The sequence below is a fragment of the Haplochromis burtoni genome, unplaced genomic scaffold (genome assembly GCF_018398535.1).
Source record: "Haplochromis burtoni strain Fernald_Lab_line unplaced genomic scaffold, NCSU_Asbu1 Contig_333, whole genome shotgun sequence".
Taxonomy (NCBI): Eukaryota; Metazoa; Chordata; class Actinopteri; order Cichliformes; family Cichlidae; genus Haplochromis; species Haplochromis burtoni.
In genome coordinates, this window is record NW_024582694.1 from 450,044 (window position 1) to 464,932 (window position 14,889).

General features: G+C 42.0%; 2 protein-coding genes across 3 annotated transcripts; both read left to right on the forward strand.

Moving 5' to 3' along the window:
- The first annotated feature begins 5 nt into the window (after positions 1-5).
- Positions 6-3,673, forward strand: mitd1 (MIT, microtubule interacting and transport, domain containing 1). The gene is made up of 7 exons (XM_005942204.2): positions 6-252; positions 359-460; positions 1,052-1,188; positions 1,861-1,947; positions 2,047-2,159; positions 2,317-2,377; positions 2,468-3,673. The coding sequence occupies exons 1-7, from the start codon at positions 108-110 to the stop codon at positions 2,561-2,563; spliced, it is 741 nt and encodes a 246-aa protein (XP_005942266.1). The 5' UTR covers positions 6-107; the 3' UTR covers positions 2,564-3,673.
- A 162-nt stretch (positions 3,674-3,835) lies between these two features.
- Positions 3,836-12,745, forward strand: cracdl (CRACD like). Of its 2 annotated transcripts, none has more exons than XR_317027.3 (10): positions 3,836-6,160; positions 7,049-7,108; positions 7,304-7,448; positions 7,546-7,681; positions 7,772-7,924; positions 8,585-8,836; positions 8,952-10,026; positions 10,559-11,482; positions 11,855-11,969; positions 12,066-12,424. XR_317027.3 is itself a non-coding variant. In XM_005942203.3 (10 exons), the coding sequence occupies exons 2-10, from the start codon at positions 7,060-7,062 to the stop codon at positions 12,260-12,262; spliced, it is 3,039 nt and encodes a 1,012-aa protein (XP_005942265.1). In that variant the 5' UTR covers positions 3,836-6,160; positions 7,049-7,059; the 3' UTR covers positions 12,263-12,745. The 2 variants fall into 2 exon arrangements, 1 of the variants encoding a protein (XP_005942265.1); XM_005942203.3 differs by having other exon boundaries at positions 10,559-11,475; positions 12,066-12,745.
- Positions 12,746-14,889: the final 2,144 nt, after the last annotated feature.

A 14,889-nucleotide genomic window follows, 5' to 3' on the forward strand; every position in this document is an offset into this window, starting at 1 on the left:
GCACTCGTGGGTAGAGCTACTTCTCTCAGCTTCTTTCCTGTCACTGGTGAAACGTGAAGTTTATTTAGAGTTGTATATGTCTTAAAAGACAGTTGAAAGACAGAACAATGACACAAAACCACCTGTCGGGAATGGAGGCGTCCGCCGTGTCTGTCTTGAAGCGAGCGGTGGAGCTGGACCAGAGCGAACGTTTCCAGGAGTCTCTCATCTGCTACCAGGAAGGCATCCAGCTGCTTATGGACGCGTTAAAAGGTCCTCCTTTAAAAATAAATAAATATTAATAATTACATATTTTAAACATTGCCCTGAATTACGCTGAACGTCTTTTTTTTTAATGTTCTCTTTGTCCTGTGAGCAGCTGTAAAAGATGACTCAAAGAGAGGACACTACAGAGAGAAGATAAAGGGCTACATGGACAGAGCAGAGCAAATCAAAGTTCATGTGAATCAGATGAAGGAAGGTAATTTGCCAGTAATGGAGCAAAAAAGGGCAAAGTGGGCCGGGCAAAGATGAATTACCCTGATCGACTGAGCCTATTGTTTGCAGTGGTTTTGACTGTTAGACCTGTAGCACCTGTGTGTAAATGAGAGGGAGACAGGTGTAACAGTGGAGCTCCAAGGGGCAGAGGTAGATGTAGCGACCCCGAAAGGGAGCAAGAAGTAGAACTTTGTGGTAATTTTGACACAAGCAAGAACTCAAATCAGGTGAACAAGGTGCTTCAGTGTTGCATATGACCAAATTAATAATTTGCACAATCTGACTGACCCTGTGGATTTGGGTTGCTGAAGCCCACTTTGCCCTGTAATCCAGCTCTAGCTGAATATTGACTGTGCGATCTTCTCAACAACCAAAATATCGTTTATTGTTTTGTTATATCCTTTACATTTATGTATAAATCTAATTATCTCTAGTATCTCTTATAGGCAGGATCCTATTCCAGTGTAGGACTGTGCTGGTTAAGTTTTTAGATTTGGGGGAAAAATATATGGCAAGAGCCACAGCTAAAGAAGGGGGTTTTCAAAATTTGTGTTTCTCTTATCTTCCCTGATAGATGGGAAGTACCACGAGCAGATAAGAATATCAGAGGATGCTACTGGTTACAGCTACGAGGTTCTGTTCAAGCCATACATCAGCAGCGCTCTCACTGAAGTCTGGGTGGAGGACCCGTACATACGGCACACCCACCAAGTAAGAGTTTTGTCCTCATTAACTGGGGTTTTTATTCATTCCACTCTGTCATCAGTCTTTTATCTGGCTTTGTTCAGAGGTTGGAGCTTATCTTTAATGAGTTTATCCATTAATTTGATACCAATAGAATGATACTAGAGGACTAAGTCTGCAATACACGTATACATTTTCCGCCTTGGGTAGCAGGAGCAGCCGACGGGGGGGACATAATCTCTTTAACGTGTCCTGGTCTGCGCCAGGGTCTGTCTGTGGCCAGAAAGCCTTCAACATTTAGATGGCTGAAAGATTCATTGATTAATAGAACTATCACAGATTAGTCGAAGTTAAACAAACAAATGTTATAAAAATCTGTCTGGTAGGTTATGAAAAGACTGCTAAGCTGACTTTAATTAAACTTTTTGTAGAGGTCGTGTATGGGAAAAGGAGGAACACATTCAGTTATGATGTGGATGATGTGTTTGATAAAAGCCTGAACGCATATACTGAAAATCTTTTTTTTTCTCTGATCATGTGTTGCAAGCTGCAAGCAAGCAGCTTTCTCCTTATTAGTTTGACTAGCACTTTATAATAAATAATTGTAATTTTATGTTTATGATTTAAAAATCAGCCCTAAACTGTACCAACCTTATATAATATGCCAAACAAAGCCTTCGCCTTTCCTCTCACAAACAGTTGTACAACTTCCTTCGGTTCTGTGAGATGCTGCTAAAAGCCCCCTGCAAGGTGAACAAGATCCACCTCCTCACGTCGCAGGATGAAGTGAGTTACTCACACAATAGAGCTGCATTTTATAGTCAAAGCTGAGCAGCCACTGCTGTCTTCTCTGTTTAGTTTATACTGTCATTTCCCGTCCCGCAGGCTGATAGTGGCCAGCAGAGCGGCGCTCTGGCCGAGTTGAAAGAGAGTCTCAGCGCTCACGGAGTGACTCTAGACCTGCAGTACTCCTCCACTATCCATGACCGGGAGATCAGGTACACCTGCAGATTTTCCTCATTTACAGCAGCCACATACGTGCAGCATGAAGAAGTTCATCCTTGTGACATCTGATGTTCACTTCTACATTAACACTCCATTGCTCAAAATACGGTCTCTTTTATCCCAGTAAATTAAACCTGATTTTATTTTTAGGTTCGATAATGGTTGGATCATAAAAATTGGAAGAGGGTTGGATTACTTCAAGAGACCTAAAGTGAGACTACGCATTATATACTTATTAGTATTCATCTGTAAGTATGGAGTGGCTAAAGTGAACGAGATCTTTCTGTCGTTTGTCTCGCAGGGCCGATTCTCTGTTGGATACTGTGACTATGACCTCAGGCAGTGCCAGGAGACCACCGTAGACATTTTCCACACCAAACACACAAAAACTCTATGAGACTCACAAAGCTAAAATGATTATTTTTTTTGCCATGCCGTTTAATTTACTTACCTGCCTTCCAAACACAAGCAGATCTACAGTATTGTAGGATTTGCTTTAGCTTGCGGGTCTCTGGGGACTGACTTTTATAACAAGATGGGTTACTGTTTGATTTCTGCTGCACTGGAACGTCTTAAATTTCTGCTAACTGTACTGCCGCTGCTATTGGTGAATTTTTAAGTTCAGTTTTCAGTTCTTCAGTTTTCTATGATTTTTTTTTTTCCGTTTTCTATGATATTTATGAAAAATATGGATATTTTTATCATTTTTTTTTACTTCCACAGATTGTAATTCTACAGAGACCTTTTTTGGGGAAAATTAATTATTTCAAAACATTTTTTCTAGATTACTTTACACAATTAAAAATGTATTTTTGTTTAAATCAAATTTAAATTTAAAAATTCAAAACCAAAACATATTTAAAACGCATTAATAGTAAAATGTGTTACAGGATTGCCAACTTTAGGCCCTTTTTAAATGAATTGCTTATGATGGGTAATTGGACCTCTAGGTAATGAAACATTAGGCCCTTTTCAGTTGACTGGAAATGTACCGTCCTGATTCTATTAGTAGATTAAAGAAACCAAACATGGCCCTAAATATCGTTTTGTACTGAAAAATGAATAAAATGTAACAGATTTTAAACTATTTATAATACATAAATGCAGAATAAATATTAAAACTGACCAAAGTGTGCTGAAAGATTGTGAGATGCTTTCTTGTTTTCTACAGAATAGAAAAAGTCCAAGACACAGATAAAATGAAAACAGTGACCAAGAGGACGAGAGTGGGTAGAGTTACACAGAAAGGTGCACTTACAGAAAGTGTTTATGGTAATCAGCTGGTTGTTTTCCAGGTTATTATAGGGTTAGGGTGGAGGATTACACTAAAACCTAGAATTAAAACATTTTATTGAACTAAAAAACAAAAACTAGACTTGGAAAAAAATTAAACTAACTGAAACGATTTTGTGAACTTGGAAAACTGACTCAAAAATGGTAAATGGCCTGTATTTGTTTAGCGCTTTACTTAGTCCCTAAGGACCCCAAAGCACTTTACACTACACTACATTCATCCACACTCTGGTGATGGCAAGCTACATTGTAGCCACAGCTGCCCTGGGGCGCACTGACAGAGGCGAGGCTGCCGGACACTGGCACTACCGCGCCCTCTGACCACCACCAGTAGGCAACGGGTTTAGTGTCTTGCCCAAGGACACAATGACCGAGACTGTCGGAGCCGGGGCTCAAACCGGCAACCTTCTGATTACAAGACGAACTGCCAACTCCTGATTGGTCAAATTTTATCGTAGCTTGTCTGATGAAGCGTTGATAGACAAGACTGAGTCCTCTGATTCAACTAAACATTTGCCAACAATAAAAATCTGACTTTAAAAAAAAAAGAGCAGATGCCGGTCAGTGCAGATCAGACCTTGTCATAGTCTCCACACAGTCAGATTATATCCATCAAAAACCACTCATTCACTTATACACACTGTATTTGATTCAGACATAGGTCTTTACATCTGTAACAAGTTCACAAACATTGCAAATCCCATTCTGACTCTTATTACAACAAAGTCTAAGCTCAAGGCACATTCACCACCTGCTTCATAGCTTTCATACATATTACACGGATCAGCAGATCAAGCAGTCATGGAGCACTGAACTCATGATTCCTTAAAAACCTACATATTTCCACAATTATTGAATTCTGGATAAGGTTATTAAGACTTACAATTACCGGAGATGTACATGTTTAATATCTTTGACTGATTTTTATGTCCCAAAGCTATATTGTAGCCATAGCTTCTTCTGTTTCTGCTGGCTCTGTATTGGTGCAACATTTCATGCATGTAAGACACTGACGTCTAGTTAACGATTACCATCAAACTCTTATCTGAATCCAGAATCCCAAACTAAATACAGATAAGCTGCAGGGGAAAGCTTGTTCAGTGGTTTCAGATATCGGCCAATTGTTCTTGGGTGAATCAATGGAAACATCTTTCCAAAAATAAGTTGTCTATAAAAGTGAAAAAATAAAAAACCCCAAAGAAAATTCCCTCACATTTTTTTCACATTTGCTAGAATGAATGGTAACCCTCGTGACTTCAAACAGCGCTGTGATCGGATTATCTATCGGCCTTAATCTCGATATGCACAGCCCTCATCTGGCCTGTGAGAGGAAGAAATTATAATCCATCGCAACACCACATGAATCAGAGACTGCCATATACTGCGAAAAATCAGTACCTTTGCTTTCTTTCTGTCAGGGGGACAAATGCTGTGATGACAAAAGCAGAAAGTGCAATAAACGTGTATGATGCTTTATTATCTACAAACAGCCTCCCTATGATAGCAGATATTAGCCATAATCACATTACATCCCTATTATAAGATAAAAATAAGCCTGTGTGTGTATTCTCCTTTATGTGTAGATTATGGACAATAAATCTATGAATGAGGGAATTAAATAAAACCACATCCCAGACTGTTATGTCACTGTGGGCTCTTATCACGGTGCATGTGTCCCGTTGGATGTAATCCAGATGTTACCCAGCTGGATGTGGGTTCTGGTGGGAGAGACGAGGATTTATCTGTAAGGAGACTCATTGGAGATGCTGCTCAGCCAAGCTTCCAGACACATGGATGCAGATGCAAGCGTTCGCATGCCAATTCCTGCAGGCCCTCCCTCTCGCCGATTGTAGCCCAGTGGCCTAGATTAGCTCTCCCATCTCCCAGTACTGTCCTGTGTGAATGCGCAGGAAGTAGGACTCGCAGGAACAATGTGTCATCTCGTTGCTGCGAAACGAGGCGTCGTCTCACAAATCGTGAAAAATGTGTGTGGGAGTTATAGAGGAGCAAAGGTCCCAGGCGAACATTTCAAAGACCGCACCTTCAGGACTGTGGCCAAACAGTCTTGGGTGAAAATGATGTGACGTGCTGGGAGGTGGCTGATTCCTGTTTGTTTTTATTTATTTATTTCATTTCTGAACGCTCACAGCACACCCATAGCCTCCGCTCTTTGATCATCGGAAGGGCGTGAGCGAGCCTGTGCAATATGTAAACAGCTCTATGAGCCATAATTCCTATATTCATGTCCTCTTTCCAGCTGGAGCTTTATTTCTAATTTTTTTACCCTCTACTCTCATTTCTGGGCCTAAAATCAGGTTAACGTTTTATAAGGAGCTTAGCACAGAGGGCCACAGTGTGCCACTAATGTAATAGAGTATCTCTCTCGCTCTCTTTCTCTCACTCTCTCTCTCTCACACACACACATTCTCATCTGTCCTCTTTTCTCTTGTGCATTTGCTCACCCTGTCAGGAAGTGACCTTCTCTCTCTCTCTCTCTCTCTCTCCCTTTCTTTCTTTTCTCCCAGCCTGTTTTTTTTCCCACCTCCCTCACTCCCTTCCCTCGGTATCTCCCTCCGTCTGCAGATGTGGTAAGTCTGAGGTTTAATCATTAAGGCAGGGACACAACTGATACAAGACCGCTCCGTGAAGAGAGGAGGACGATCAGGAGGGACAAGTTGAGGTGCTTGGTTTTAGATTTTTGGTAAGTTCAGCTGTTGTGTTCTTTTTTTTTTCTTCCTCCTTCCCCATCTGGAGTGCGTGTGTGTTTTCCCCCAGGGAATGTCACCTGGTGGAGAAATGTTGCAGCGTTGTGGATCATTACGGCGTTGTGAAATCTTACAAGAATCTCTCTGCAATGTCAATAATCCACCGGATTATCCTCTGTTTCTCTGGGAGCTATAGTTCAGCTCAGTGAACGGTGAAACCGCAGGGAGCACTTCACTGCGGAGAGGAAATCAAATCTGAGGTTTACATACTGTTTAAATCGATTTGCTTAAACTGATCGCAACTTTTTTGAGGATCGAGTGAAAAGGGTGTAATCGGTGGCATGAGCGGTGCAGTGTGGACTTTGCTTGTTTGTCCATAACCTGGCACATCTTGTCTTATCAGGCAGTTATACAGCCTCATGCTCTGTTGACAACAGTTCCTTAGATACACCAGCACCCTGCAAAAGGTGGGATATACTAATGTCAGGCCGGTCTTCATGAAAAAAATTGGAACTGACTTTAGCATAGAGTAGCACGCCAACTCAGTCAGGATGTTTGTGAGATGGTAAAGCAGTGAAGGAAGATTTTAGCTTTTGCTTTGTTCATCAAATGTGCTGTGCAGTGCGATGCCATGCTTCAAATCCACATTCTTGCTACTCTGCAGTACCTGGGGTGTTTTTTCTTGGCAATGCCACGTGTAACATCGATTAAGACGTTGTTCATCTTGACAACAGACTGTCCTCACCCAGCCCTCCCAACTGATAATGAACAGTAATAAACCTTTGAACCTCGAGTCCATGTTTACTCCTGCAAAGACAACAAGCGAAGTGTTTTCCACTGAACACTTAACTGTCATCTGCTCTACACTTTTTTTTTCCTTTTAGGGATCAGACCGATGGAGTCTTTCTCGGGAGACGCAGAAGAAAGCGCAGAGGACGTCGCAGGTGAGGTGATCTGTCTCGTAGTTTAACCTGAGAGTGCTAACACATCGTCATGAAGTGAAATATGAAAGAGATGCTCATTGATAGAACGTCTCGAAAACAGAAAATAGAGAGTGTGCGAGAGCACGTGAGTTCTCCTTGTTCACGTGCGCGTGAAATGCTGTGACCTGGATCTGTCTCGGTCTCAATCTCTGTTAGGACGTAAAAGATCCAAGATCAAGGATCTGAAAACTCGTCTCTTTGGGAAAAGTAAGAGAGCAGGCGGAGAAGGAAATACCAAACTCAGCCAGTCAGCCAGTGACATCACTGCAGGAAAAGATCTCGGATCAGAAGAAGATTTGGTGTGAGTGTTTACGTGACACGACGCCTTTCGAAAAATTCTCTTTCAGATTCACTTACTTGTCATTACTTTGACTCGTCCTTCTTCTGGCTCCACTTAGATGCGCACAGGCCATCATGGGATCGCGGGCACTGTCCCACGACAGCATCTTTCTGGATGACCTGGTCATGACAGACCCTGAACCCACCAGGGTCTTATCTCAGGAGAACGTTCACAGCAAAATCAAAGCTCTCCAGGTACGGCACTTCTTTATTTTAGGCCTGTTGTTTAAACTTATGGTAACAGTGACTCTATTAAAATCCTCGTGCTCCGCTCTGTCATCACAGATGACGCTTCAGCAGCAGAAAATGCATTTGGGCCCACCTCCTATGGTCCTGCCAATGAGACGTCCACCAGATCTGAGCAGCCAGGAGTCACTTCCTCACAGCCCTCCTCACGATTCAGGAGAAGACAATACATCTCAGGAAACCCTTACAAAGGTGCATAATCCTGCTGATTAGATGATGCGTGGATTCAAAAGCAGGATTTGCATTTGTTTAAATTTAACAAGCAAGCATAAAGTGTTCTGATCATATGTTTTTATTCTCAGCATATCCCATAAAAAAGGCCAGCGCTGTACCCCCATTTTTTCCTATTATAGTTATAACTGAAAAAAGTGGGGTTATAAATACCTATATAGCATCATTTAAGAAAACAGTATATAGCAATCCCTAAAACAGCTGGTCGCTGTAAAACGTTTTATTTAAGCAGGAGAAACTGGTGCATATGTTGGGGACTATTTTAAGACACAGATTAATGCACGGTCTGGACACTCCTGAGGATTTACGGTGTACGTGGGATTGACTGGACAGAAACTTCAAGAGAGGAATCTGTCATCTGAAATGCTGTTTCCAAAAGTCGAATCAGTGATGGAGCCAGAGGGTTCTTATGTAAGGTGCACTGTTAAACTGTGTCCCTGCAAGCCTGGCCCCTCTTTGGCTCCACTCCATATAGAATATCAGATAGGTAATAGAGGTTATCAACAACCATGTGTGATACATTGACATAATAATCCAAAACACTGTATTTTGTAGTTCTTTCTCTTAGCCCATTGTTTGCAGGATTGTACAGCGATTTTGTTGGCCTTTTTTTCTTTGCAGGCGATATCTCAGCCAACATCTCGCACTCTCTCACCCATCCCCAAACCTGCACCTATCAAATCTCTTCCCTCGACTCCATCCCATGCTTTTCCTCTTTCCGTCCCCTCTGTTTCTCCTTCTGCTGCTGAGGTCCCGTCGGATTTTAGAACACCGGCTCAGTTCGCTTCCCGATTAGACACTTCTGCCGCACGCCACCGAATGTCTATCAAACCCAGAAACCAGAGGGCCAGCACTAAGATGAAAGCTGCCGCGGTAAGTTGCTGTAGTTATTTCTCTCTCTTGTATGCTCTTTGTATAAGCAAATAGTGCACCGCCACTTCACTTTCCTGCCCTTCATATCTCTCGCTCTTTTTTTATTTATCTTCAGACCGTCTCTCAGTCTCATTTAGACACCATGAACAACATTGACCGACCCGAGCCTGTCAAAGAACTAAAACACCATCTTGGTGCTCAAGAAGAAGTAACAGTGGAAACAAAAGAAGAAGAAAAAGTTGCTGTTCCCATTGTACATCAGCGTCTTCCTTCAAAATGTGCAGAAGTGCCACCGGTCACATCAGAGGCGGTACCCAAACCAACAAGTCAAAGTTTCTCCAAACAGGACTACGTTCTTCCTGAGACTGTAGCCTCCCAAGTACCTCGAGTTAAACCTCGCAGACGTGTGGGTTCAGCATCTGGTGAACGTCCACACTCGTCCTTCATAGAGTCAGGACTGAAGGAACAAAGACAAGGGGATTTGGAGAAGCAACTAATGCCTCATGATGATAATGCCTCAGGAATAGCATTCAGGTGTTCCTCTGCTAGCCAGGAGGTTCAAGGTGATAGCGAACCCACAAGAGGAATTAAACGATATGCCCAAGGATCTGGCTCTTTCCACTTTTCTGTCACTGCATCGAAAAACAGAGATGGAGAAAGACCCCGATCGGGCAGTTTTTTGGGAGTTTTGGAACAAGCTGAAGCCAGGAACAGGATCAGTAGGGAAATGGAGGAGAAAAACAGGGAAAAGGAGGAAGTTAAAGAGCCAAGAGAGCATCCTTTTGCTTTAGGAAGGTTTCGTCAAGAAGGCGCACCACCTAAAACCTCAGCTGTTCCCTGGGACAGGAGTGACAGCTTCAAAAAGGTGGAATCAGTGACAGCATATAAAGACGCACCTGCAGACACAGGCGCTGCTGAGGCGGAGGAGATCGAGAGCAGCCAGGAAGAGGTGGAAGAGGCGGTGGAAGCAAAGGAGCCCCAGGAGGAACAAGGAAAAACAGCTTTCGGTGTCAAACTGCGCTCCACATCTCATTCACTTCGATTTCGGCTTGATACATCTTCTAACAGGCATTCAAAGTCAGCACTGGGTGAGGACCAAGGTGACCAAAAATGCCAAGAAATAAGTGAAAAAAAGTTGCAAGAAAATGCGTCTTGGATGCCATCCTCCTCTGGAGAGGTCAGACCAGCTGGTGAGTCTTTCAGAGCTCCTAACATTGTCATGTAGAAGGTTTGAAAGTACTTAAAATAGTTTTTAAAAAATGCCTTGCAAATTCAGAAAAATCCAGCTAAGTAAATTAGAACTAAAAGGAAAAAGCTAAAGAATTTAGGCAAAATGTGTAAAGTAAAAATAAAATAAAATAAAATAAAATGAAGACTAGATTGAAATAAATATGTAATAATATAGCATAACGCTGACATAATGTCAAAATATCACACTGGAATCACACTGATTATAGAAGCTGATGTTTAATTTGGAGATCTGCTTTAAATTTACACTGATAGTGAAGCAGCGTCTCACAGCCATTATCTCTTTGATTACAGAGTTAATATTGCACAGATGTGCACTGTTGTTGCTGTTTAACATGGTAAATAATCACTCTAGGAAGATAAGATTTTTACTGATCACAGGGGAACTTTGTACTCATTAAGATACCACCCGGGCGAACTTTAACGGTAACAGTGCTGCCGAGCGTATCTAACAGATTTGTGTGTCTCCCTTAGATCAAACCCCATCTGGCTTCTCTCCTCCAGTCAAACATAATGCTCCATTTGCCAGCGAAACGTCCGACGTTCAGACGACGCCTGCAAACCCAAAAGAAGCAGAAGCTACACCCCGGGAGCCTCAACCTGCCCCGCAGGCGACCTCATCTGAGGTGTCCTGGATGGCTCTGGCCATGGAAAAAACCAAGAGCCTTCAACAGCTTTTCATTAGTAGATTCCCCAGAGATTTTGCAGGAAATTTACAGGCAAACATGCAATCTTCAGCACGACCGCAGGCACAAGCGCAGCCCACAAATCCAACAGAGACTTTTACACAAGTACGGACACAGACTGTGCAAGCTGCAAAGCAGCCATCGGCAGAAACGAATCAAAGCAGAAGCCAAGCACAGACTGTCAAAACATCGCCAGGATTTCTGCAACAGAAGGCATCTCCTGTGCTGTCCAATGCCTCCAGAGATCCACAAATGTCAAAACACACCAGTGAAGACCAGATGAACACAACTAAGTCTGCCTCACATTCAGTGGTAACCACCAATCCGTGGACAACCCATTCTCCTTTGCGCTCCCCTTCACAAACAGACACCTCGTTTCAGTTTGCACAAGGCAGCGCCACACAGTCTCTTGCGCAGTCTTACCTTTCCTCAGGCCAGCAGCAATCCTCCTGGAGCAATCGAGGTCTCCAGTCTGCCCAGCAGCTCAAGCCCACACCTTCAGCGCAGACTTCAGCTCCCGCAGCCTCGTCAGCTGTTGGTTCTGCTTCAGCTTTTGCCTCAGGAAGAGGGGAGAGAGAAGCCAGTGAGCAAAAAGAGGCTCCGCCACTCACAAGCCGAAGAGCATTTTGGTCTGGTTCTGTAAGCGAGAAGGCTGCTTTTTTAGAGAGACGGGGAGAGTGGACCACACCACCTGGACCCAAGGGGGTTTGTGGTACTTCTTTATAACTGTCTTTCATATCATTTGCCATCCTCACAGTGCTGCCTGACCTCCCCTTGCTGTCTGTGGCAGTCAGATCAATGCCCATTTGAAAATATAAATGTTTAAAAAATCTCTAAGTCTCTATTTGGCAACTATAACAGTAGCCTAGCATGTGTCCGTCATTCATTTGGTGTCCTGGTGGCTACCAACATATTGTTTTATTGCAATGGAACTGATGATTTTGACTGGGTTTATTAGCAGGTTAAATTTATGATTGTTTCTGGACTTTTTATGGCACTTTCTCACGGTGGTTGAAATGCAGGCCATGAACAGATAATAGGGATTTTTTGAACTGACAAGATTGTCCTGAATGTGTGTTCTTAGGTGGAATTGAGGAAAACGCATACAGACATGCAGGGATCAGGTGAATCCCCTACCTTGGCAAAAAACGCACCTGTGATCAAAGATGCAGATGAAAGACAAGCAGTAAACCTTGCAGGTGTGTTTGCTCAGAGTGATAATAAATCATTGCTGTACAAACACCTTTTTAATATTCTTAATGAACCCATTTGACCTAGATTTTTTCGTTTTTTAGAGTTAAGCCCCACCAACGTTGCAGAAAGGTCGCGTGAGGACAGATGGTCACGGAAAAATGCAGCGTCTTCTTCATCACCGTCATCATCACCCACACTGCCCTCGGTGCTGCAATCCATGTCTGACAGCGGTCAGCCGTCCTGGATGGAATTGGCCAAGAGGAAGTCAATGGCCTGGAGTGATAAGACCATGGACTAAGAAGGACACGAGTCGATGAAGAGCCCATCATAAAGACTAAAACCGCTTCATGGTTAAAGTGTAGGCTGTGTGGTGATGCTGTCAGACAGCCGGTTGCTTGATGCCGTTTTTATTTGGATTTAAGTGTTAATGTTTAATTACGGAAGAGGATTAGGGCCACTGGAAAAAAGAAAGTGGGCACGTCTTTTTTTTTTTCTTCTTTTCCAGAATTCTGAGGAAAAAGTCAGAATTCTGACCGTAAAGGAACAATTTTGAGGTAAAAGAATTTTGAGTAAAAAGTCAGAATTCTCACATTAAAGTCAGAATTCTGACTTTTGCCCACTTTTTTTTCCGGTGGCCCTAATCCTCCTATTTAATTGAGAGTGAATATCTTCTGAAAGTTCATCATGATCGCTGTTATTCAGTTAAGGACGAATACTTCATGTGATTGAGCATTTCACAGCTCTTAAAAGTTTATGTTAAATAATAAATTTGTAAGGACGAGTTTGTTGTTGTCATTGAATGACTTAAACTTCAAGTAAAATGAAATGGTCAAATTACATCGCAGTATAGTCATTCACTTGGTATCACCTGAATATCTCCTGAAATTGTCCATCAAACTGCTAAAAATAAACTTCTTATAACACACAGTATGTGGAGAGCGACAGTCAACGCTGAAAAATGTCCCGAGCTACCTGTTAGATTAACCTCTTGTCTGCCGGTGTTTCCTGGACGTTTACTTCTTCACTAACTTAGTCCACAGCCCCACCTGCAGGCCAGATCTGAGACCTTGTACTAAGCTCTACAGCATTACAGCAAACATGGATTCAAAAATGGTATTTTTTATTAAAAAGTCTGAAATCAACAGGTACCTTATTTTCACACTTAAAAAAAGATGGGTGTGATTTAAAAGTAATAAAAAATAAAAAGTCAATTAAAGCTGACATTTTCAGGACCTCTCATGGCCTTACACTGTTAACATGACTTATAATAACCCCGTACCATTGTTAATAATTCATGTTAGCCCATGCTACACCCACACAGGTGAGTCATCTCCTGGGACTATGTGGGTGACGTCGCTGTCAGCCTTGTTTGTGCATAACATACATCAGAGATTCTCAGTGTGAACATTTAGACTTCCTAATGTCTGCTAGATAAATGAGGCTAGATTTGTAAGTTCATAAGTTTTAATGTATAAAACAACTTTTGAATTTTTTTTCAATTAGGCAGTTTATACTTTCAATCCTTTTTACAGCCATATATTTTGTAATAATTGCAGCGTCAAATAATAAGAACAAGTACAGGACTTCTCTTTGACATCAGGAGACTGCAGAGTATGAAAAAGGTTATCTGATGTCACAGTTTTTACACTGGGATGTAACCCATAATGCACTGGGCTCCCAGGAGACAGCAGCTCAGCTGTGAAATTAGTGTTGTCTGGGGAAACGCAGAGTAACACATTTTTTTTTAATGAGCTTTACATTCTGAAATATTTAGCACACAGACTGGCCTTAAGTATAACTCTGTCACTACAATACATTTTCTGGATTTAAGGTTAAACAATTTAAAGGAAATTATTATTAGGGAGGAAATAACAAATCCGACTGATGCTGATACAATCTTGTAGTTAAAGTGGGAGATAAAAAAGAAGCCAACAAGTATTGTTAGCTATAGGTTATAAATACTCTACTCCAAAATCTTGTGCACCTGGTTGTCAGACAATCATGCCGGTATTTTCAGCTTTAATGGAGAATCTATAGTGGAAAAAAAGAATCCGCTCTACCTGGATTTGATTTTCATCCCCACATGGCTCTGTTATCTGGCTGCCACATAACGCCTCTGGAGAAACCATTTCTTTTTCTACAGGACTCAGCTATGTTTGCTGGCACAAAACAGTTTTCTTTGCGTCACACAAACCCAGTCAGGTTGCGTGTTTTTCCAGGTAAGTTTTGCAAAAGTTCCGTTCCCAGTCATCAGTCATGTGTCCTCTGTGTGGCACCTGAATATCATCATAATTATAAAACTCACTGCCAAGGTAATCACAACCTTAATCATCCTGCAGCCCAGGCACTCACAATACGACTGACTCACTCACGTCAGTCTGCTATTCAGTTCTGCACCATGCCAGCCACCCACAACAACAACACAACTCACCTGTGCATTAGACTCCAGATAATTATAGGACATTAACTGATGTAACAACAGTTCACTGTCACTTGTTAGCAGAAGAGCAGATTGAAAGAGTAAAAAAAGTAAGAACTTAAGAACATGAAGTCAGACTTCCACGTTTGAAGGAATGAACTTTAAATGATTCTTTTCTCTTTGTATTACTTGGATTCAGACCTCCTATGGGTCCACTCTAAATGCTGAATATAGTTACTTGTTTTAATATTAGAGTACAGCTTCTGTCTTTAACACCAAGTGAAGTCACCAGCAAAAGAGCAGATGTTCTTTAGCAAAGATTAAACAAAGACAAGGTTAAATAAAACCTGATGTAACATCATTGGTCTTCACTTCTATTGTGAGTTAAAGAGTGTTTGTGTCTTATTTACTGTGAAGTAACCAGGACATCCAGAGCCAGTTTGGCTCCCTCACTCGTTTTTTCCCAGGGTGAATGTAGCTGTTGATTATAATGTGGATTTGGGGTC